General features: G+C 37.0%; 1 protein-coding gene and 1 long non-coding RNA gene across 2 annotated transcripts in view; one reads left to right on the top strand and one right to left on the bottom strand.

Moving 5' to 3' along the window:
• Window positions 1–23,779, top strand: part of LOC117307271 (voltage-dependent calcium channel subunit alpha-2/delta-3-like) — a 120,221-nt gene that overhangs the window by 86,981 nt on the left and 9,461 nt on the right. The window contains exons 19-32 of the mRNA XM_033791982.1: window positions 2,553–2,624; window positions 3,716–3,777; window positions 4,279–4,400; window positions 5,245–5,299; window positions 6,736–6,845; window positions 8,145–8,241; window positions 11,573–11,653; window positions 12,330–12,439; window positions 13,294–13,383; window positions 19,620–19,681; window positions 20,177–20,233; window positions 21,304–21,366; window positions 22,369–22,445; window positions 23,004–23,082. Coding sequence (XP_033647873.1) covers window positions 2,553–2,624; window positions 3,716–3,777; window positions 4,279–4,400; window positions 5,245–5,299; window positions 6,736–6,845; window positions 8,145–8,241; window positions 11,573–11,653; window positions 12,330–12,439; window positions 13,294–13,383; window positions 19,620–19,681; window positions 20,177–20,233; window positions 21,304–21,366; window positions 22,369–22,445; window positions 23,004–23,082 — 1,137 coding nt within the window. The remainder of the gene's footprint in view (window positions 1–2,552; window positions 2,625–3,715; window positions 3,778–4,278; window positions 4,401–5,244; window positions 5,300–6,735; window positions 6,846–8,144; window positions 8,242–11,572; window positions 11,654–12,329; window positions 12,440–13,293; window positions 13,384–19,619; window positions 19,682–20,176; window positions 20,234–21,303; window positions 21,367–22,368; window positions 22,446–23,003; window positions 23,083–23,779) is intronic.
• LOC117307272 lies at window positions 15,595–19,084 on the bottom strand. Its single transcript, XR_004521060.1, has 4 exons — window positions 18,797–19,084; window positions 18,333–18,442; window positions 17,923–17,991; window positions 15,595–16,767 (listed from the first exon to the last, which is right to left on the bottom strand). It is a non-coding gene; the product is annotated as an uncharacterized LOC117307272 (long non-coding RNA).

Here is a 23,779-nt window from a genome sequence, read left to right as displayed (position 1 = left end):
TTTGAAAGTTATATTATAGCTGCGGATACTGCAACAATTCAATAGATCTGAGTTGGTTTTACCCATGCACTGATGCTTGGTACTGTCACGAGTCCTGTGAAGAAAAAAAAACACAGGCTGGTTACTCGGGTGGGATTCGAACCCCCAACCCCGCCAGAGCAAAGAACGTTCCCAAGTCCTACGAAAACTAACCCAGAGGCATGTCACTCCGGTGGGATCTTTGCAATTCTAGTGCAGATGTCTTACTGTGAAAATTTGGGCTTAGTCCGATTTGTGAGTCAGGAGAAATAAGTGAAAAATCATGCACAATTTTGTTGGCATGTGAACACATGTGACTGTCCCTAGCTTTGGTTGTTACAACGAAAATCAGCTGCTGCATTTTGTCAAGACTTGAATTTCAGAGGGAAATATTTCACAGAAAAAAGGGTTCTACTTCATAATCATTGAGCTTTTTGCAATTTTTTTTAACAATTGTGTCTTACTCATAACAATCCCTTATATTACCTTTAATATGTATGTTAAATTGTTGACTCATCCGCAATGCCTTGTCGAGTAGGCTGTACAATGAAGGACAGTTATGTAGATTAAAACTGACATTATTCATTAAAACTGACATTATTCATTTTGATTCATTACTCACAATATTGACAATAATATAATTTTAAATGTTAATTAATTGACTGACAACTCCAGCGATTCAATGGGAAAATACGAACCACATCCCTGCTCATGGGGTAGAAGGTCAACCATGAGAATGTCATTATATTAATTTTTTTTTTAAGGGAAGGTACACGTTTGGTACTTACTCAAAACAAATATTAACTTGAAAACTGACTTGGTAACGAGCATTGGAGAGTGGGAAATGACTCCCTCTGAAGTAACGTAGTTTTTGAGAAAGAGGTTATTTCTCACTAAAATAATAAAAAACTTCTAGCTAGAAGTCTGTTATTCCTAACTGAAAGCACACAAATTCGTCCAATAAGGGTGTTTTTTCTTTCATAATTTTCTTGAAAACTTCGATGACCGATTGAGCCCAAATTTTCACAGTCTTGTCATTTTATGCTTATGATGGGATACACCAAGTGAAAAGACTGGTCTATGACACTAAACAAAGGTGTACCTTCCCTTTAAGGAGGGACTTCAAGAACAAATTCAGTTTGCTGATTCAATATTTTCCAATAGGTTGACTCCTTATAAAAATGGGTAATCTATAACCTCACGTTAAACTATGGTGTAAAATATCGCTGTGTTTGATACCCGTCATGTGCAATGGTTTTCAGAATCCGATCATTTTTAGAAAGCAATTATATTTAGTAGTCTGATGTGTCAACCCTAGTAGAGTCTTTCTCAAAAAAAACCACAACAAACACAAACAGGTATTTTATACATTGTCATTTAGCCTTCAAATCAGACTTTGCTAGAGTCAAAACTACAGGCAACTATTTGTTTTGGGCTAGTTAGCAGTTTGTAACAGCTCATTCTATTTTTCAATTTGAATTACAAAAAGCTCCTTTTGGTGGTTCAAATTGAAGAAAAACTTGTTCAAACATTGACATTGTGCTCCTAGATTGGAGGTTGTTTTGTTTTTCAGTTGAAAATCAAATAATTCTTAATGGAGATGCACTTGCCTAAAACTAACATTGTTCCCGGACTAAGAACGTTTCCTACAGGACCACTGTTTGCATGGCTTGCAGTGAAGACTACTGTGTAATGTTGAGGCATGCAATAGCAAAGGTTTTGGGCATGAAAGATTTATACATAGGTTGCCATGGAAACCAACCTTCACAGTTTTATTAATCCTGTATGTGTCACTCGATATGGTTCCAATCTTGAATATATAAAAGAAAAAAAATAGTTAAAGGGTATCACATCAGATGTTAAAGGTAGGGTCATAGATTGGTTTTGTCAACGTAACCTATTGCTGATTTCAAAGTATAATTACCTAGAAAGATACAATAATAACTACAGTTGAAAACATGTAAAAACAGCAACAAAAAACATGGTATTTTTTTACCATTGGAATCCATCCACACTTAGCAAGGTAACAGAGGATAGCAACCGCATCTCTGGCTGCAGTGTTCGCAAACGGACACCGACTCTCAGAAATCTGAGACACAATTCATGCATAAATCGTTTCTCACATCCCAACTTCAAATGTGTTGGGATGAAACAATTTCCAGAGGATAGCAACCGCATCTCTGGCTGCAGTGTTCGCAAACGGACACCGACTCTCAGAAATCTGAGACACAATTCATGCATAAATCGTTTCTCACATCCCAACGTCAAATGTGTTGGGATGAAACAATTTCCAAACTCACATGTATTATTTCTTCAAAGAAAAATTCTTTCTCAAAATAGTTTTTACTATCAACAGCTGCAGTAAGTTGTTATGGTAATTACGTTTTACAAATTTATGACCCAACCTTTAAAACCAGAGATGTAATAATAATTCATTGTAAAACAAAGATTCTTAGTTCATTTTCTTCAATGATTAGAATGAAACAATCTATGTGATGTTTGGTAATGAGGTTTTCTTGATTGTTTTACAACAGCTTCGGACGGCGATGGTGGACAGAAAAACCGGATACATGAATATGACTGTCCGGATACACTCCAAGGATATGGTAAAAGGAATTCTTTATAACATAACATTAACGGCAGTGGACACTATTGACAGTTACTCAAAATAATTATTAGCATAAAGCCTTACTTGGTAAACGAGTAATGGGGAGAAGTTGATTGTATAAAACATTGTGAGAAATGGCTCCCTCTGAAGTGACGTATTTTTCAGGGAAGAAGTAATTTTCCAAGAATTTGATTTGGAGAACTCGGATTTAGATTTATAGGTCTGGAAATCAAGCATCTGAAAGCAAAAAACTTCATGTGACAAGGGTGTTCTTTCTTTCATTATTATCTCGCAACTTCAACAACCAATTGAGCTCAAATTTTCACAGGTTTGTTATTTTATGCATTTGTTGAGATACACCAAGTGAGGAGACTGGTCCTTGACAGTTACCAATAGAGTCCAGTGTCTTTATTTTACTCATTTCTCATTCAAAAAGTACCCACACCCTTTAAGAACAAACCACAGGTTGTGCTTGCCAATTCCATTATGGTTTATTAAACGGGTCATGCGTGTAAAGGCCACTGTGTAATCTAAGCCCACTTTCTCTTAACATCCCAGTGGGTTTCTGTCAGCCCTCTAATGTGACGAACGTGACTTCCCTTCTCTGAAATCCAAGTCCTTTTCGCTGCATTGAGTTTCCGATCAATATTGATGTACTGCGGTTAAAATCTGGCGTTATTTGGTTTTACCGATTTGTAATTAAAAAAACGCATATGCGACAGTAACATTTAATATTGCTACTGGTCTGTGTATAATTGAAGGATGTTATTTTTAGGTCAACATTGAAGGCTCATTTTTAACCATTTACAATTACTTTTATCACTGTTTTTGCTCTGTAAAGAAAACAAACATATGTTGTTGCTTTTAGTCTTGAATTTTCATTTTTTGAGGAGCTCTTGTTTAAATTGCTAACCTTGCCATTGAAGTGTGCTCTTTTTTTAAAGCCTCAATTTGTCTTCATTTCTATCTTTCAGAAGCGTTTATATTTTCAGCTGAATCATATCAGTTCTTGTATTAATTGCTAGCCTTAATTTCCATTGAAATGTGCTCATTTTAAAGCTTTAATTTTCCTGCATTTCTATATTTCAGAAACGTTTATATTTTCGGCTGAATCATTACTACTACACTGACTTGGCAATGACGCCTTTCAGGTAACTTTAGCCCAGGGATAGTGGTTTGGGGATGAGGTGTTATGATGTACATGTAGCAGTTTTATGATGGGGAGGGAGAAATTGAGGCTTGGGTGTTATGATAATGGGGAGGGGGTAAGGAGGTAGTGGTATTCAAGTGATGATTGGTAGGCTAAAAACCGAAATTAATATTCTTTATCCCCAGTGCAAATATAACATCTATTATATATTGGTACAGTAGGTTTGTTCGATCCACAAAGCTTATCCCAGTTGATTTAAAACCCTTTTACATAGCTATGTTTAAACACCAGTTTAACATGGTAGGGAGTGTTTAAAAAAAATAGCAAGAGGAATTTGAATTAGAAATTCAACCCAGAGTTGAGGCAAGCTGAGGCTAAAATGTCAGATTTGTTCTCAATTTTTAAAGTTTTTTTTATGTCTTTGAACAATGATTCGGTGTCCAGAGCTGTTAAGCCTGTCTGATAAATAATCAACCGTTTTTCTTGACGTATTTTGACACAGTTTTGGTATTGTACTGTCTGGTGAAGCCGGCCATAATCAGCTAATGGGATATGAGACCTTCACTGATACTAGCGGAGATGGCAGCGGTAGTTTCATTGCAGACCTCTGCTTACTTAGAGAAGGTTCGTGCATAAAGGATTGATATTGTTGACAATTTGCTTATTCAGGAAACCTTTTTCTTAATGGGTAAAATGGTTTACAGGATATATAATCGTAATCAGTGTTTATATCGCACTTTTCACATTCGAAGGGCTTCTCAAACGCCTCCAATATCATTACCCCGGGTCACTGGGCCATTTAATTCATTCCGTTTAACCATCTCATCTCCATGGAGGAATATACAGCCTGTGCAACAAATAGGCACTACAAAGATAAATCAATCGCAAGAACCATCTCTGCCCTCACAGGTACCATCTACCCCTGGGTGGAGAGAAACAATTTTAATAAAGCATCTTGCTCAAGTGTTACGACGTGGACTTGAACCCATACTGCTGATCAGAAACACCAGAGCTTGAGTTCGGTGCTCTTATCCGCTCGGCCACGACACCCCACATATGTATAACAATAGCATAAGGAGCTTGGAGTCTTCACTGCAAAGTAATGATCAGGTTGGTGGCTAGCCGCTTTTATTAACAGCGGGCAGCCACTAACCAAGGTCATTACCACGCAATGAAGACCTCTTCACACTGCCATTATAAATACCTTAAGCTAAAGCAAAATGTTATTCACTCTCGCCAATTCTCTTTGAAAACCCAGCACCCCCTTGCAAAGATGCATCTTTGGTTTTGTAGACAAATGTAGTTATTAACTAATAATTTTGCATTTACTGAAGTTCCATTGAAAGTTTGATACTTTTAGAAAAATTGTGAGAAATATTCATGACTATCATTTGTTTGCATTTTTTTTCAAGTAACCGTCTCGACAAAGATATTTGTATTTCATCTCATTGTAATTTTATTGTTCTAGGTATTGACAACTTGTTTGGTTATGAGGAGACAGACAGAGTGGTTCTTGCGAATTGGTGAGCTTTTACATATTGCCTTTTATTTATTTGAGAAATCTTGCTGTTAATGGGCTTCTAAAACATTTCTACTGTAAGTGAGCGATTGAAACACACGGAATTTCTGCTGGCAAACAAACTAGAAAGGATCTTGAAAGTGACAATTTAGCAAGACATAAATGAACAAAGAAAATTGCATTAGAAAGAGCTGGATCTAGCCCTAATGTTAATATCTTTGCTTGGGGTGCCAGTCTAAAGCTACCTGTAACTGCTGTATCAGCCTTGCTACCACGGGCAGCGCGCCGTATCGATACCTCTCGTCACTAACCCCTGGGAGGGATGTACTAAGAAACAACGCTGATTGTCTCAGAAAATTGGTTATGCATTAGATGTCAAGTGCGTGCGCCCAGTTTTAAGATATTGAATGTTGATCTTGCCCGCGTTTTTTATGACAAAAACAAAAACATTCTTTAAGACGAAAGACATGCGTGCGCGCATAGAAAGGATCGATCACATGCCTAATTGAAATGTGCTAGCATATAGCACATTTAAATTTGCCAATTCCAGGGGTTATGATCGAGCAAGGCATGCTGAGAAAAAAATTGGCATGGCGAGATCGATCACCCCTGGGAACGAGGTTGCTGCTGTATAGTCATGGATTACACCCAAGTTTATGATACAACCTAGGAAGCCATACACTCTTTAACTGCTGTAGTAGCCAGGTATCACACCTGAGGTATTCGCATCCCCTTTAGGTGAACCTCTGGCTGCTGCTTTGGGTCAGATGGCTTCCTAGGTTGTAGCGCAAAGTTTGGTGTCATCCCTGGCTACACAGCAGTAAAAGTTTGAATGGTCTCTGACTGGCACCCTCGAACAAAGATGTTGACAATATACAGAGGGAGACTGCCAACATGTAGGGCTAGTTGTTTGAGCGCCGACAAATTAATCCGGAGGTCATATAGACCTTATGCATTGACGTCATCCAGCCGCCATCTTAGAGGAAAAACGGTGACGAAACAATCGAGACACACGGATTTGTACGCGCGGCGCACAGTATTGGCCAATGAACAACCTCCTTTTGAGGGCGCCCTACTGAAATGACGTCATGTGCATAAGGTCTATTGTCCGCTCCAGTCAATTTTTCTTTGTTCAATCCAAAATTATTTAAAGGTTGGACAGTCAGTTTCCCTTGTGGTTTATTACTTGACAAAGGAAAAACTTGACTGAATATAACACTTAGAAATTGAAAGAATTATACAAAGATTAAGTATGGTTTGAATCTTTGCATTGTGTGGATAAATAGGAAGAAACTATAAATACATGTACAACTTGACGGTACACAATGTGTAATCTCTCAGAGCAAACACTCCCACACAAGAGATTACACTTGATTGATACCCGCAATTTTACCATTTATTTAAAGTCTCTTTCTAAACAAAGAATGTCTTTTTATCTAGGATTTACTGTAATCTGAACAATACTGAAGCCCGGCGTATGTCAAGGCCTAAAGCTCTAGAGACATATCTTCATCTAGCCATGGACAATGGGGGTTATCTTAGCGACAAATGTGAGTATTATTCTTCTACTATAATCACTTTGATTTCTTTCAAATTCTCTGGCAAATATATAATCCTTTTCCCGGCTCAAAAGGCTTGATAAGTTTTGCCTCATATTCAAGTGATGTGGTTATCCCCAAAGGACATATTCTTTTGCCAAGATTTTTAGAAAGGATTTTGGAATGATCGAATGCAAACAGCATCTTGAGCAGCAGGATAAAAATCTTTCATTCATTCATTCATTCAGTCGATGCGGAGCATCGGATGATGGCCCTCCAAACACGTTGGTCCTCCATTGCTGTACGTAGCTCTTCCCGACGCAGTCCAGAGTCCCGGCACAAGGTGTCCACATAGGTGGTTTGTGGTCTACCTCGGGAACAGTGACCTTGAGTAGGGGCCCAAAGCACAAGCTTATCTTTAAGAAGCTTCAATTCTTTGAAAATACTGATATTTAATCTGATAGATTTAAATGAGATGTTGTTTGTTAATGGAAAGATTGGGCTTTCAACCACTTTTGTTGTGGCTGTACTGATGCACTGTTCCACTTATTCAAATTATTGAAAAAGAAAAGTGAGATATACTTAACTGACGTTAATTAATTTTTCCGAAAGAGGGATATGTTCTGTTGCTGTTTTTAAACCCATTCATGCACCATTTATTTTAGTGATTAAATTGATCATATAGACCCATTTATTGTTTATTATTATTTTTTTGCAAATGGCAACATTTCTTTTGCAAATGGCAACCTCCATCCCCCCCCCCCTTAAACAAAGGTCTCAACAGCACCCTCAAGAGTCCTCTCTCTTTCCATTCTGAAAACTGTGTGGTCGTGTGATCTTTATTTTTTGTTTTACATCTATTTTTCTAAAGGGATTTAAACCAGTTGCTAGCAACCAGTGGGTGCATGAAAGAGTCCATAATCGAAACAAGACATTTACTATGATAAGAAGAATCACTTTATGAAAATGATGTAGTGTATTTTTTTTCAAGCTCCAAGTTTTATTTTGCTGATAAGAGCAAGTCATATTCTATTTGCTATATTGCAGTGTTACTAATGGCCATGACAGGTCACTGTTTTTGCTCTGTAAAGAAAACAAACATATGTTGTTGCTTTAGTCTTGAATTTTCATTTCTCGAGGAGCTCTCGTTTAAATTGCTAGCCTTGCCATTGAAGTGTGCTCTTTTTAAAGCCTCAATTTCCCTTCATTTCTATCCTTCAGAAGCGTTTATATTTTCGGCTGAATCATCAGTTCTGCTATAAATTCTTTGGCTATGAATTCAAATCTTTCTTGTACAATATGTTGTTTTAGGTGATGCACATCTAATGAACCATGTGATATTTGACGCCAATGTGACCCAACCACTCATCAGTTACTGGGAAGATATTTATTCTGCGCCTGCTCAAGAGTAAGTGCCAGTTTATTGGATTGTTGTTGCCTGTACTATTATTTGTATAAAGAATGATATATTTCACACTTTCTAAGTAAATTCAATCAAGCTAAGGTCCTTTCACACTAAACAATTTTTAACAGGGGACATTGACTTAAATCATTATGGCATTTATATTAAAAATCAGACAAATCCCTCCTGACAGGGATAAGTTCTGTTAAATTTGTCTTCAGTTTCAGTTGGCCGGAGGAACTTTCCAGCAGCTGAAACTTTTTGTATACATAAGGTGGCATGGGTGGTGTAGTGCGTAGAGCTCTTCTGTGCCTTTCATTACTGTGGTCTCCCATAGATGGATAGATATATACGTTTATTCATTGTTTCAAATAGTGTATAATACAGAATAATATGGTCAAAATTATTGTAAATATAAAAAGAGATTAAAAGGTGAAACTTAAAACAAAATGCAACATCTAGAAGCACAGCTTTTGTTCCCCAGCCTATGAACGGACAGACCCCCTAAACAAACAATAAACCAGACATACATTATATCATCACTGCAACCAATTATATTAAGCCGCATCCTTCGCAATTAAAGGAATACGCTGCCATGGATCAGACGAGTTGGTCTATAAAAAGCAGTTGAAACCATTTGTTATGAAATGCATATGGTTAGAAAGAGGTTTTAAAAGTAGAATATAATGATCCACACAAGTATCACTCAAAATTGCACGGTTTTCCTTTTACGTCGCGAACTAACATGGTCAGCCATTACGGGAGTAAAAAAAAAACACACAATTTCGAGGCATATTTGTGTAGATCATTGTGTTCCACTTTTACAACATCTTTCTACCCATATCCATTTTATTAAAAACGGTTACAGAACAGTTTTCAAAGACCAACTCGACTGATCCAAGGCAACGTGTTCCTTTAAGCTAATCCAGGTAGCAACTGCTAGGAAGGATGGTTAGCCTCCCAGAATGTTATATCATGTTGTTAATAATATATTGTTTGTATTTTGCCCTCTTTCCTTTGATGACGCCATTCCTATCAATCTTACAGCCCAGTGACACTGTCCAATGAAACTCTAGCCACCATTGCCAGATATCAAGCACTATGTAACAATGAGACCCTAGAGACAGACGGCAATATGGTCACTGATACCCTAATCACTCCAACACTACAAATGACAACAGACAACCTCCCCCTAACCACACCTGATACAGGGTGGTCACCACCATTCACTTCCATTTCAAACACTATTGAGAATGAAGAGACTTCAACAGATACACCCTCAACCCCATCCTTTCTGGAATCGACCCAAGATGAGTCAAGTGAGGGCAATGTCACAGACATGCCAGAGTTTCCTAGGTGGGTTTATCTCTTGCCAATTAAGAGTTTGCCGTGATGGATGCCTTCAACTGATGGCCAAGATGTACACTGATTTATTTCTTCCTTTGAGTGCGCACTATACTAATAAATCATATGATTCTGCTTGTTTTAAGTGCATAGTTTTCCTCTCAGACTAAACAAAATTAAAATAAGGTAGTGGCCAAGAGTAGAAAACATGCTATGTTTGATAATATTACATTGTTCAATTACTTAACAGTTCCCACTGGTTTTTGCACACACTTTCCGCCGACTGCGGACCTTTACCCTACTGGTGAATTTTACCCTACCAGAAACACTATGATCCTCTTTTTTAAGAGGGGTCCGGTTTGAATGTGTTTACCCACCCACTTGTGAGTTGAATCTACTAATGTGCATATTTTATAACCCGGTTTGCCTTTGCAGTTCAAGGCACCAATATGAAATTCGCCCCTGATTTGTTATAGGTTTCCTGTTTGAATGTGTATTCCTTTACCCACTTTGGTTGAACCTACTAATATGCATAATGCATTTAACACATTTTGCCTTTACAGTTGGTGCACCTCCAAGACGTAGTTGAGTTCTAAAGAGTATTTGAGATGACTTAACACATTATTTGAGCTTGTGTAGTTTCAATTTAGTCCCTCACAGAACTCAAAATAAATCAAAGCTTTCATCATACATGTACATTTCCTTGTATTTACTATTTACATCACTACTTTTATAAATATAAACTAACATTTGTTTTTTTCTGTCTTGGATATGCTGTGTTATGGGGAATGTTTTGCTCCCTTGTTTTTATTACTGATTTATTTATGTATTTTATTCATTTTTACTATAGGTTTTCTCGGTCAATTTCGGCAAATGAGCTGCCAATTTAACCACCAAGCTATTCTTTTTCGCTCGAAATCGAATGCTACTGAAAATGGTTATTCGATTTCGTTTTATGATTAGTCAAATGTAATGTTGCGTCATTCGATTTAACAAAATAACCATTCAATTTAAAATTCATCAAAGCAGCATTCAAATTCGCACACGCTTCTTGAGGCGGGTGTGTCACGAAAAAGAATGACGGTACGCTAAATTGAACAGAGTGCTAAAGGAATTTGACTCGACTCTAAATGAAATTGAATGGCCGAATTCTGAATTTGAAACGCAGTAACAACTGGAGAGGCAAAACAGCTTTAATTTGAACGCATGAAAAGGAAATTGGCTGCTCATTTGCCGAATTTGACCGAGAAAACCTATATTAATAATTGTAATTGTTCCTTTTTAATTTGTGTATAGTTTATCAATTTAATTTATTTATTTTTGGGGGAGACATGGAGTGGGCTGTATTTAGGTACTTCTGTTTTGTTTTGTTTTTGAAAATTGCAAAAGTCAGATTATAATCAGTCCCCAGGAGTGAGTGTTTACCGACAGGTTCAGTTTGTAAATTCTCAGATCAATTTTATCTTACCGTATCGATGCTGTAAATGTCTAGAATTCTAGATTGAAACTGCAAAATACAAATACTGTGTCTGTACCAGTCAGAGCTCACAAGGGTGTGAGTTAATTGATTGGACAGGGTGATAGGCCAGGTTGATAGGCCAGGTTGATATCATGTGTGTTTAATGGGTCGGTACGTTTCATGTTGGGAATATTCGTTACATCTGCTTCTATGGTGTTTCTGATCAATCCATGGCCACTCAACATCATTTGATCAGATCTGACTTCAAGTATCATTTAGGGGCGGTTCAAAATAATAAATGTTAAAAAAAAATAAAAAATAAAAATTGTCTATTGGTGTGTTGGTTAAAACTGAAAACTGAAAATCAGTTAACAGTAACAATAATAATTTTGGATTGAACAGATCTACTCAAATTCATTTAAAATTGTTTGAATATAAAGGAGGTAATTTACTTTGAAAATAGGCTATTATTAGACTTGCAAACCCATTCAAAATGTTCTCGATGTTTATCAAATTGTCTCTACTGTTTTCCAGACCGGGCATTATTTTATCCTTTGTTGGCACCAAAGGAGGACTGACAAGAGTTTTCCAAAACCCTCATTCTGATAAACAAAGGTAAGAATATTGATCTGCATTATCAGTTAATTAATCAATCGTTACACGATTGCAAGGTTATACGATTGCACTTTTTATAAGTTAATCAGTCAATCGTTGAATTTATAAGGTTAATTAGACCCTCATTGCTCTTACCACCTTACAATAGGCTCTCAAAAAAATGGGAGATTTGCAAGGTTATAAGATTGCACTTTTATTAAGTTAATCAGTCAATCATTGATTTTATTAAGTACGAATTCGACGATCATTGCTCTTAACGCTGAACAATAAGCTCTCAAAAAAATTGGAGATTTGTAGTGTTTCAAGGCTGAGCGGTCTAGGTCACGGACCCAAGCTCTGGTGTTGTCAGCAGCAGAGTGTGGGTTCGATTCCTTGTCATGATACTAACTTGTGCCCTTGAGCAAGGCACAGGCTTAACCACAATTGCTTCATAAAGTTTGGAATGTAGTGCATTCTGCTCAACATGCCAAGCTCTTCTTGGATGATAACCATGCCTACATCCTTACGGACTTTGAAGGGGGTAACCCTGTTTCAACCCCATGGTGGCAACATGCACCTGGTGGCAGTAGATCTGGGTCGATAGCCCAAAATAATTATATATATATTTTTTATTTTAACAAGATAACTAGTGAAGTAACGAATATCCATGATTTCTCTTTCTCTTCGTTGAATGTAGCAATTTTGGCAAGGAGTTTGTAAACACAGTAGAGGAGGAATATTATCTGCGAGCATCGTCTGCTCCAACGGATAAATTCATCTACTCTGTCCCTCTACAGGGTCAACAAGGTATGTTGTTATTAATGGAGCAAATACGTTTGTTACACCAGGGTAACAGATCCGAAAGTTTAATTGGTCAAGAACCAATCACATGATGTGATACAAAGAGGCATGTTAATGTCCAAGGATGCGCACTTCGCATGACGAACATCGTTTAGGGTAACATGAGTTAACTGGTGTACATTACCTTGATCGTCCAAACATTGGTTAATTTCCAACGCTTTGTACTAAACATCTCTGGATTTGAGGGAACAGAGAAGAATTGTTTTTTATTTGAACTGTGCGTCTGCTATACCATGCTCAACTCCTGTAGCAATAATGTTAGAAAAGGAATATGTTACCATGATAATAATAATAATAATAATATCAAAGTCTTATATAGCACACGTATCTACCAAACAAGGTACTCAAGGCGCTGAGTGTAGACAAACTTTCAGAAAGATAGGTTATTGCAGTGATGAATTCTGAGACCCAATTATGTAGCACCTTATAAGGGTATACAAGGTGCTACGGCGCATTCAGCAGCCACAGCTAGGAGCACCAGGGTGATCCCCTTCTCTTTTCGATAAGTGCACTGGGTTCTTTTACATGCTTTACACAACACATGGGACCAAAGGCTTTACGTCCTATCCGAAGGACCAAGCAATGGTTAAGTGTCTTGCTTAAGAAGTGTCGCGGCTGGGGATTTAACCCACAAAATCCTTCTTTGGTTTCTGAAATCCTTCTTGGGGTTCTGAAATCCTTTTGAAATACTTTCTGCGATGTCTTCTCTCACCTACATTTTAATTTTCATCTCACTGTTTGGAACAAAAGTTTGACTTTCAAACGCATTTACTTAAAATACATTTATTGTCATTTTCTAGATGGCTTTACTTCAGATAGTTCTGAATATCTTGTGACAGCAAGTACGGCAGTCCTTGTGAAGAGAGACAACAAAAGCAGTTTAGCTGCAGGTAAGAAATCATCAATTTTTCTATCCCACCAGTTTTTAAAATATTGTCATTTTTTATTCTGACGATGACATAGACCAAACCCAATAACTGACTCCACGGTAGTACAGTTAATTACGATCCTATAAGCTAAAGTAGTAGTCCAAGCCTATTTCTATACCATCCGCCCAGGTAATAGTTAATAAGCAGGACAGTTCTTTTCAGAACTGAGAAGTCTCCTGAACACCCGAACAATCTACTCCGCGAGACAGTTCTCTAAGAACAAACTCTACCTGGCAAGTAGATACACACATGGTGTTACTGCAAACCAAATATATATTTTTTTTCATGTTATTTATTTACTTATTGTTCTCCTTTTGGGGGCTGAGAGTGTTCGTTTTTGCAAAACTTCATGTAGAATGTAGCGCTATATTTCTGTGTTGTTGTTGTATGTACATTGTGTGTAATTATAGGCTTTCTTGTTTTACTGTATTTTGATGTAATTTTACTTTTGGGTAATTTTTTTAATACACTCAGATTCTCCCAATTTAATATGAAGTATTGCTTATTTTTTATTACATTTTCATACTGGCTTGAATATACTGTTAAAGGCCGGGTACAGGTCTGGTTTTTACTAACAAAACAGTTGCTGGCAGTGTAAGCACTTAATGTAAGCCACCATATACATAAACTGACAAACCTGTAGAAGTTTGAGATCGATCAGCCATCTGGGTCCCGAGAAAATAGTGAAAAACCGATTACACATTTTGCATGAAATCATTGAATAGCCACGCACGGTCCAGGCTTGCAAATTTCCCTGTATAGATTTTTGAATATCGCCCTCATGCGTCTCAGCGCCGTTGGTACACTCATTCCCATTCAGGCTTTAGGGCGGAGGTGGCCGGCCGTTTGCGGTCGTCTACTGAAAGGCCACTGAAGGGTCATCCGCATATATAATGAGCTCTTTCACGTACGGCCATGCAACTGCACGTCGTGTGTGTGTGGAAATGTGTATGTATTGCAAACTGCGTGTAGGTGTACGTGTATAGACCATGTTACCCTTGTACAGTCAGTCGGATGCATGACCGTTATCAATAAATAATAAGCTTGGAGAACATGTTTTCAAAAATTCATTTCGGGAAAATAAAACACTGTAACGAAAAAAAAAACATCACACAACGAAGCGATAATGTTTTATTGTACCTAGAAAATTAATAACACGATTTTTTGTGTTAAAAATACAGAAATATGAGACCAAAAACATCACGGATTTTGTGCAGAAATAAGGGTCTCCGTAAGTCGTTTTTATAATATTTAATTTTAAAACACAGCTATTCGCTGCGTATCTTATGAGCTTCTGCTTGGAGGACACGTTTTCAAAAATTCATTTCGGGAAAATTAAACACTGTAACGAAAAAAAAACATCACACAACGAAGCGATAATGTTTTATTGTACCTAGAAAATTAATAACACGATTTTTTGTGCTAAAAATACAGAAATATGAGACCAAAAGCATCACGGATTTTGAGAAGAAATAAGGGTCTCCGTAAAAGTCATTTTCATAATATTTAACTAAATTGGGCAGAATAATTTTCCTTAATGAGTGTTAGATACACTATTCATCTAGTATTTTACTATGTTCGTTTTTCCTAAGGAAACCCAAAACAGTCAAAAACCTTTACAGAATATGTCTTCGTCAGCGTAATCGTTTGAATCAAAATGTCCAGCATGGCTAAAAAATGAGAGCCCGATTGTGATTGGTCAGACTGTACTACGTTGCCTTCTTGACTAATCAGCTGCTGCGTAAGAAAACGCTAGGCAAGTTGATTGTGTGCGGCTTCCTACTTACTACGAGAAATCTGAAAGCTGTGTTTGGTAAACAGTGAGGTACCAGACTATTTAGCGTCTCGTGGTTTCGTTGTGAAGAAAAACTTGTACCCCATTGCCAGTCAGCTACTGGGAAAACAGTTTTGTTTTTCTTACATTTGGTCTCACAAACTTTTCACTTTAACTTTTCACTCAACAAATAACAATTTTAAAGCATTTTTCAGATGCTAAAAAAATCTCATTGGTTTATACTCTTATTTCAGATGCACTATTTTCTTGTAAGGCATCACCGTCACGAGCCCAATCCCACATATTCATTTATTTATTTATTTATTTGCACCTCTTGTGGGGGTTCAGTAGTCAAATTAATAGTTTTTAATACCAACAAAATGAAAACTCTGTCACACTTTTTCCTGTTTTATGGAAACATTTATTTGTTTTCGGTTTCTTCTTTCAGCAGCATGAATGTCTCACACAGTTACCAACATTTCCATGTACACACAATTATATAAAACAGAAAAAATACAATTATATAAAAGATTTACACACAAGTATTGTGGCAGTACAATTAAAAGTAATTGCAGGGACACCCAAGTAATTAGGAGACCTGTTAATTACCCAAGTTAAAATACTTTCCACTTGATACTTATTTTCTTGCTTTTTGTAGTATCACATCCAACTTGTAATACAACTGTTAGGACATTTTGGAATGTTTAGTATTGCATAAAATAAGTTAAATATTAATAATGAAAACCCTGTAAAGCAATCATATGAACATTGCTTTTTACCTTCAAGGTACATTTTTGTATTACACAGAATCGGTAAGGATACAAAAATGTTGCTTTATTTCAGTTTTGACAATGAAATTCATACCAGAGACATTCTTTTCTGTGAAAAACTTCCCTCTGAAATTAAGTCATGTTCGACAAAACTGAATCTGAAAACCTCAAGAAAAAAGAAAAAAGGCATTAGCTGATCCCATCACATTCACTACTACTATTTTGTCAGCTCTACCAATCCTGTATAGTACCTTAAACACAAAAATCAGACACCTAAGTCCATGTACCTTGCTATAATAAATAACAAATAACATTAAGGGACACAGATTGGTTTTTGTCTATGTGACAGCCAAACCAAATTTTAAAAAATATCACCATAATATGTTCACATAAACATAGAGTTCATCAATGTTTAGCGCTACCAACCACATATCTGGCAACAGCGGAACGATTCATACATGAATCAAATTGTTTCTCAGCTTCACATATTTTCTGATGACCAATTGTCCAAACCATATCATTTCGAAAATAATCTTTTCTCAAAACTATCAACAGCTGCAGTGTTTCCTACAAAGTATCAAGTAACTTTTTTATGGTCATTATTTGTTGAAGTATTTACATATCTATGACACTACATTTCAAGGAAAATTTTTCCGATTTTGCAAGAAATATGTTGCTCCTGGCTGGGTTACAACATCAGGAAGAAACCAGTCACTGTTTAAGTTCCTCGGCAAGTACCTCGTGAAGGAATCGCCCAATACTTTAACTTGAAAAAACGGTAGGTCATCAAGAGTGCTAGGCCTGAAATTGGAGGGAAATAGAAACAATAAGATAAATTTTCATTTTACTAAACTGTTGTTTTAACCAAGCCACATTAGAAAAAAGAAAAAACTAACCTTTTCTCCCCAACCAAACTTACCATGATTCAATTTTCTTCAAACAAATTTACAATACAAAATAAGCATGACCGGGGCCTAATTTCATGGCTCTGCTTACCGCAGTATTTTGTGCTTGCGATCACCATTACTTCACTTACTGTGCAAGCGCAGAATTTTTGCGCTAGCGGTGTAAGCGAATAATGACTAGTATTTTAGTAACGTCGAGTACACGCGTGCACATGCAAAAATTCACTGTTAACCTGTTAAATACGCTTGACATACGCGCAGAATTCCCTGCTTAAGTAAGCGCTGACTCTTTGCTTACGTTACGGTAAGCAGAGCCATGAAATTGGGCCCAGATACGAGCCAAAAATTTCATAAAATCTAAGTAAACTACTGTCTGATTTGATAAAACTGAACGCTGAAATTTACTTGCATTTTTACACATCAATTTCAATAAAAAAGAAAACAAAGAAGGCTTAATCAGATTGGAGTACCTCGAGGTGAATTACTGAAACAAACTCTGACTAAAAAGGCTTTAAGTAGTGACATCTTTCATCATAAGACTGCGGCAAAACAAAACAAAAATCAGTTACATGTATGTTTTCTTTTTTATTTATTTGTTTTCACCTAAAAAAGCTACTTTCAACATGCATAAATTGTTTAAAGTGCACAAAACATTGTTCTACCTAAAGTATTGTAAAGCCCGGTTCATACTTCCTGGGAATGCGAATGCGAAGCGAATGTTGACGTCACAAATTCGCAACAAATATTCGCGGAAGTTGGCCTGTGCTCGACTCTTGCAAATATTCGCAGCGAAAACGGAGTTGTGACGTCAAATTCACGCCATAGTCGCTTCGCTTTCGCATTCGTAGGAAGTTTAACGTACTCTAGCACTAGCAGGATGGCTGTTAGAAAAAGGTCAAGATTAATTTCAACTGAAAAATGTCAGCCATTTTTTGTTTTTAGGTGGCCACTTTAGGAAGAAATAAAACTATTTTAAAAATTGCAAAGATTAATTTATTAGTCAATTTTATTATCTTTGCAATGCAAAAACAGAGAAGCATACTGAACTTACAATCCAGAGGAAATCGAGTCACTGTCTTCAAAGAATTCATCTTAACCGTTGGTAGTTCCCACAGGGTTGCTGAAAAAGAGAAAGCCACACCAATAAATTTCTTTAAAAAACTTTTTTTATAGTCTCGTCTTGTCATGTTAGATGCCTTGCAAATAAACTGCATTTACTCTGCCACATAACTATCTTTTGTTTTCCTTTTGTGATTGAGCTTTCACCTCAACCATCACATAACCTTTTAAAATAAATCAACACCTTTGAGTTTGACTTGTGTTTGATGAACCACCCTCGATAACCAATTAAAAAACATTCCTGGTTTCATCCATTTGATAGAGAAAATGTTTATCACAACTTGTTTTTTTGATACAAACATTACTTATCTTGGAAAGTCTAACACAAATCTGATAACTTACATTTTAATTAAAACAGAGGGAAGGGTTTGTTGTTCATGGAACTCCTTATCCACAGGTGTTGAAACAGCATGGTAGAGTAGGCCTATCTAGATGCACTGCCACCACTAGGACTAAAATGTAGGAATAAAAAAATAGCTTATTTTCAGTGACTGACTGAACAAATTCACAGAGACAGAGGCCAGTCTCAGTTTTTGTCTGGCTTTTTTTTCAAGGCCCTAAAATTTTAACAAGGTGAAAGAGAAATAATTTCGTAAAACTGTCAAAATCATGAGTTCACAGAGATTTCAGAGTGCTTTTGACGTAGCTAAACTGTGACCAACGATACTATTAATAGTGGTATCGTTGGAATGCCACACGAAGATTTTCCGATTTGACGGTGAAGATTTTCTTATTGAAAAAAAAAAAAAAAAATCAGATGATGAAATGACAAGTTTGTTGGATTCTAAATTAAACAAAATACTCACTTCATTGGGCTTGAACTGGCCATAGTGCTGGTCTCAGGCATGACTTAGCTTACGTGTGTGTGTTCGTGCGTGTGTCTAGAGCAGCAACGTGGCCAACTCATCGACGTGAATAACACTACAACCTCATATGCTTGGCTCATCTCCACGGAGGGTTAATTTGGTGCGCTTTGCGCGGCGAGATCGATCATCCTTGAGAACGACGTTTGCTGCGAACCAGTAACCGACCGTTCGCGAATTATTTACGCGTGCCGAATTGAGAAAACAAAATAACTATTATTGGTCGTGTGAGGGCAGTATCTACGAAATTGATTCAAAAAATTAATAAAACGCTACCGGAGCGATAAAGTCCGATCGGAAAATTACTTTTCTTTCTTTCTCATCAAATATGGCATTATGGACGGAAATATTTCAAGGGATGTTTTCTACTATCATTATCATTAGACCGTGTAAGTATTATGTAAATCTGTGATCTTAGGAATTTTTTACGAGGTTTTTTCTTACCAATTCTGTACCCCCCCTTTAAGTGATTTGATTGGTTGACCTTGTGTTGTAGTTCATTTTTGATGACCCAAAATTGTTTTATTAGGATTGGTTGTTTAATGAGTTGGCAAGATGCTAACATTCACAAACAAGCTTATTGGGGTGTTTGTGTGTTTTTGATGTATGCTTTTATCCTATAATTGTTAATTTCTAGGTTCTTAACTTTGCGAGTTTGAATGGTGTAATGGCTTTTTATTGTTTTTTATTCAAATGAATCAACCAATAATAAATAATAAAATGTCAGACAATTTTGTAAATAATATCTTGTCTGATCTGATGTTAGCAATCGGTCATCAGATGCTATTGGATGACTTCAGAGATCTCCTAATGGAAACCACACTCAATGTAAGTGAAGAAAACCTAATCTTTGTCATCATTAATTTACATCAGTGTCAAGGCCAATCTTGTTGTCCACCATCTTACAATATATGCTATAATAGTGTTCTTTTTCCCCTGTGCAAATTTAACATCAATTAATCGTTGCGGTACCCACTGCTAAGATATAGTATTCAAACTGCCTCTAGCTACCGGGCAATCTTGGTGGTCTAGTTGGTATGACACTGCTCCAGAATTGCAAAGGTCGTTGGCTCAAATCCCACCAGAGTATGCCTGTGAATTTTTGTTCAAAGATCTCAGGAAAGTACCGAGTATAAGTGCTTAATTTACATCAGTGTAAGAGATTTAGACAAATAACAATCTAAACCTTTTTTTATCTTTATATTGTTTATTTGTAATGTATTTTTTTCTCTGCGCCTTGAGCTCCCAGCAGGGTGGATATATTTGCACACTAAATTTGTATTTGTTATTAATGAAGGATTTCAATTATTCTTTATTGTGCAGCTGATGGAAGATTGCAACGACGTTGCGTACCATTGTGAACTCACCTGCTATAATGATGTAAGTTTAAAGACACTGGACACTATTGATAATTTTCAAAGACCAGTCTTCTCACTTGGTGTATCTCAACATATGCATAAAATAACAAACCTGTGAAAATATTGGCTCAATTGGTCGTCAAAGTTGCGAGAAAACAATGAAACAAAAAAACACCCTTGTCACATGAAGTGGTGCGCTTTTAGATGGTTGATTTCGAGACCTCAAATTCTAAATCTGAGGTCTCGAAATCAAATTCTGGAAAATTACTTCTTTCTCGCAAACTACATTACTTCAGAGGGAGCCGTTTCTCACAATGTTTTATACTATCAACCTCTCCCCATTACTTGTCACTAAGTAAGGTTTTATGCTGATAATTATTTTGAGTATCTACCAGTAATGTCCACTGTCTTTAACCATAATACGAAAATAGTTTGTTAGTAACTGTACAGCCACGTGTAAAAACCTATGTTGGGGAGGAGTGTGGGCTCTGAAAAGAGTCAGTATGGTCTTGATGTTTCGGAATTAGTATACTCTGAAGACAATTCAGTGCGAGTAGAGAAGCTTTGAGACCACTGGCTCTTTCCAGCGCAAACACTTCTACAAAAAAGGGTTTTAACACACAATTTGTACTCAAGTTTACTATTTATAATTTATTCTGATCTTAATCTCCTCACTGTGCAAAGCTTCAAACACAGGCATGCAACTCTTCCGCGTTTCCGCGGAATTCCGCATTAAAAAGAAAATGTTCGGCGCTAAAGTCGGCGCCTAATATAAGCCTGGCAACAACAATGTACAACTACAATAATGTAAAATAAGCCTAGTACATGCTAACAATGCACCTAAGAGCATAATAAACCTCAACATTTTCTAGGGTACCATTGTGGGTCTCGTGTCTTGTGGCGTTTCGGCTGCCCCGCTCCGCACTTGCGTTGTGCCTTTGAAAATTTCCCCTTTGTTTTTCAACGGCCAGATGCATGCTTGCAAACACCACTTAGTATATAATATGTTGTTGACTATTTTGTGTGTGACTTTATGTCAATACTGCTACTTAGTAATGTCCTTAATTTATATCATATTTGTATTTTGTTTAGTCTGTGGGTTGCTACCTACTTGATGAGCATGGCTACGTGGTTGTGTCCAAAGAACAAACTGAGGTAAGTATTCCAGAAGTAGTTCTAGAAATCTAAAAACTGCTTACTAGAGTGTACATTTGATTGTCACATTGTATGTTTGAATGTGTCTGGAAAAATAATAGTTTTAGGTTGAACAAAGTAAAATGTTACTCCAACGGTTCTTTTCAGAACCACCCCAACTCATTGAGAGATTGTTATTACATGGTGTTACCGCAAACTTTTCTATTTCTTACTTCCACCATGCAAAGTTTCAAATCCTACTTAAAATGTTACTATTCAGTTGAAATTAAAAAAGTCACCCCCTTAAGATGATCCCTCTGCCGCCGCTTTTCAGGTCGTATCATAAACTTGGCTGTGATCCCTGGTTATACAATAGCAGTTACAGGTTAAATGGCTTCTGACTGGCACCCCGAACAAAGATAGGGAGACAGTCAACATAGGGCTAGATAGTTGGTAGAGCACCGGCACTTTAATCAGGAGGTCACAGGTTTAAGTCCCACTCTAGCAATTTGTTCATCATCATCCTCATCTTTCGTCCTTGGACGGAATAGTAGAAGTAGCTTTGATGAAGTGGTGCCAGGTTGCTTTGTCCCTCATGAGTTGTTGAGTCTCGGTTTGATTGAGATTAGTGTCTCTGGTGATGGTGTCTGGGTAGCTCATTTTCCTCCTGCCGCGATTTGGATGTCCGCCAGGAGGAATCCAGACGACCAGATGCGATATAGGTTGATCGGCTGAACGTTAACAGTGATAGGCAAACTGAAGACGTCTGTGCATAACTGTCTCGGATAGTGGCGGTAGATTGCCGTATACCTCCCTGTTTGTAATATGGTCCCGCCAGTGGATGTTCATAGTTCAACCCAAATTGTTTTCAAATTCATTTCGTTAATTTCGGTTTTTCTTAATTACTTTCAATGAAACTAAATTTTGATTGTCGTTTTCTGAGTAAGTAAGAGGATAACTTTCTCTAAGGTGAAGTTTGACTGTGATCTGATCTTAAAGTTTGTTATTACTTTTGTCGTTTAGGTTGGTGTGCAGTTTGCTTCGTTAACGCAACATGCTGTAGTCTTTGATGCAATGCTGGAGAAAAACGTGTTCACTGAGTAAGAGAAGTCTTTTGTCCTTGTCAAGGAAAAATTATCGCATTTATTAAGTGCACTGGACACTATTGGTTATTACTCAAAATAATTGATCACATAAAAACTTACTCGGTAACAAGCAATGGACAGATGTTGATTATAAAACGTTGTGAGAAACGGCTCACTCTGAAGTATCATAGTTTTTGAGTAAAGATGTAATTTCTCACTCAAATAATGAAATACTTCATCAGGCCTAAAGCCTTTTATTAGGCATTTGAAAGCACACAAACGTGTGTAACAAGGGTGTTATTTAATCTCTTAATCTCTCGCAACTTCGATGATCATACATGTAATTGAGTTCAAATTTTCACAGGTTTGTTCTTTTATGCATATGTTGAGATACACCAAGTGAGAAGACTTGTCTTTGACAAAAATTACCAAGCGTGTCCAGTGACTTCAAGTCAATAATTGAATTTGAACATATTACTGCATGGGTTTGATGGCAATTTGACCAATTACAGTTTGTAACTTTATTATGAATATGAATTATCGTAAAGATTTTTACAATTCTTTTTTTTTCAGAATAAAGCATATTGATTACCAAGCAATGTGTACAGAGATTATTATCAATGTGAACAATGCAGCATCACACCTATTGGATGTAAGTATTAAAGCTATTTTGAAAATCACATAAAATTTGAATAAATATTTGTCCAATTCCATGAACTTATTCAGTATTATTTAGTTTTTTACGTATACATCAAAGTGTTTTTCGAGTCCTGTGAAGAATCCACAGGCATAATTGTGGTGTGTTATGGCCTAGCAGTCTAGTTCTCTGGACCCAAACTCTGGTGTTTTCGTCAGCAGCAGAGTTGGGGTTTGAATCTTGGTCATGACACTTGTGCCCTACAACAAGGCACTTAATCATTAAAAAAAAAAATGGGAAGGTAGTGCATTCTGCTCTACCAGCCAGGCTCCTAGTGGATGATACCCATACCTACATCCTTATGGACTGTGAAGGGGATACCCTGTTTCAGCCCTAGGAGTAGGCGCCAACAACAGCTCAAATCAATTAAAGGCAGCCCCCAACTTGAAGTGGCTGTCCAGCCTTGTGATGTTGGGGGATATCTCATTTAAAAACAAAATTGTAAACATGGGTGAGATTCGAACCCACAACCTTTGCCATTCTAGAGCCGCTGTCTTGCCACTAGACCACCAAGAGTAGCAAAGTTGCACCAGCAGCCTACCTGCATCTGTATAAATACACCTTATTTCACGTATTTCTGTGAGCTTTTTTACCGCCATGTTCCCGCAGCGTGCTTACTTTTGCACTTCATAGTACGATATTACTCACACGT

This window comes from Asterias rubens, chromosome 2 (genome assembly GCF_902459465.1).
Source record: "Asterias rubens chromosome 2, eAstRub1.3, whole genome shotgun sequence".
Lineage (NCBI taxonomy): Eukaryota > Metazoa > Echinodermata > Asteroidea > Forcipulatida > Asteriidae > Asterias > Asterias rubens.
Note: the sequence above shows the minus strand (reverse complement) of the source record. Positions and strands in the feature narration are given on the sequence as shown.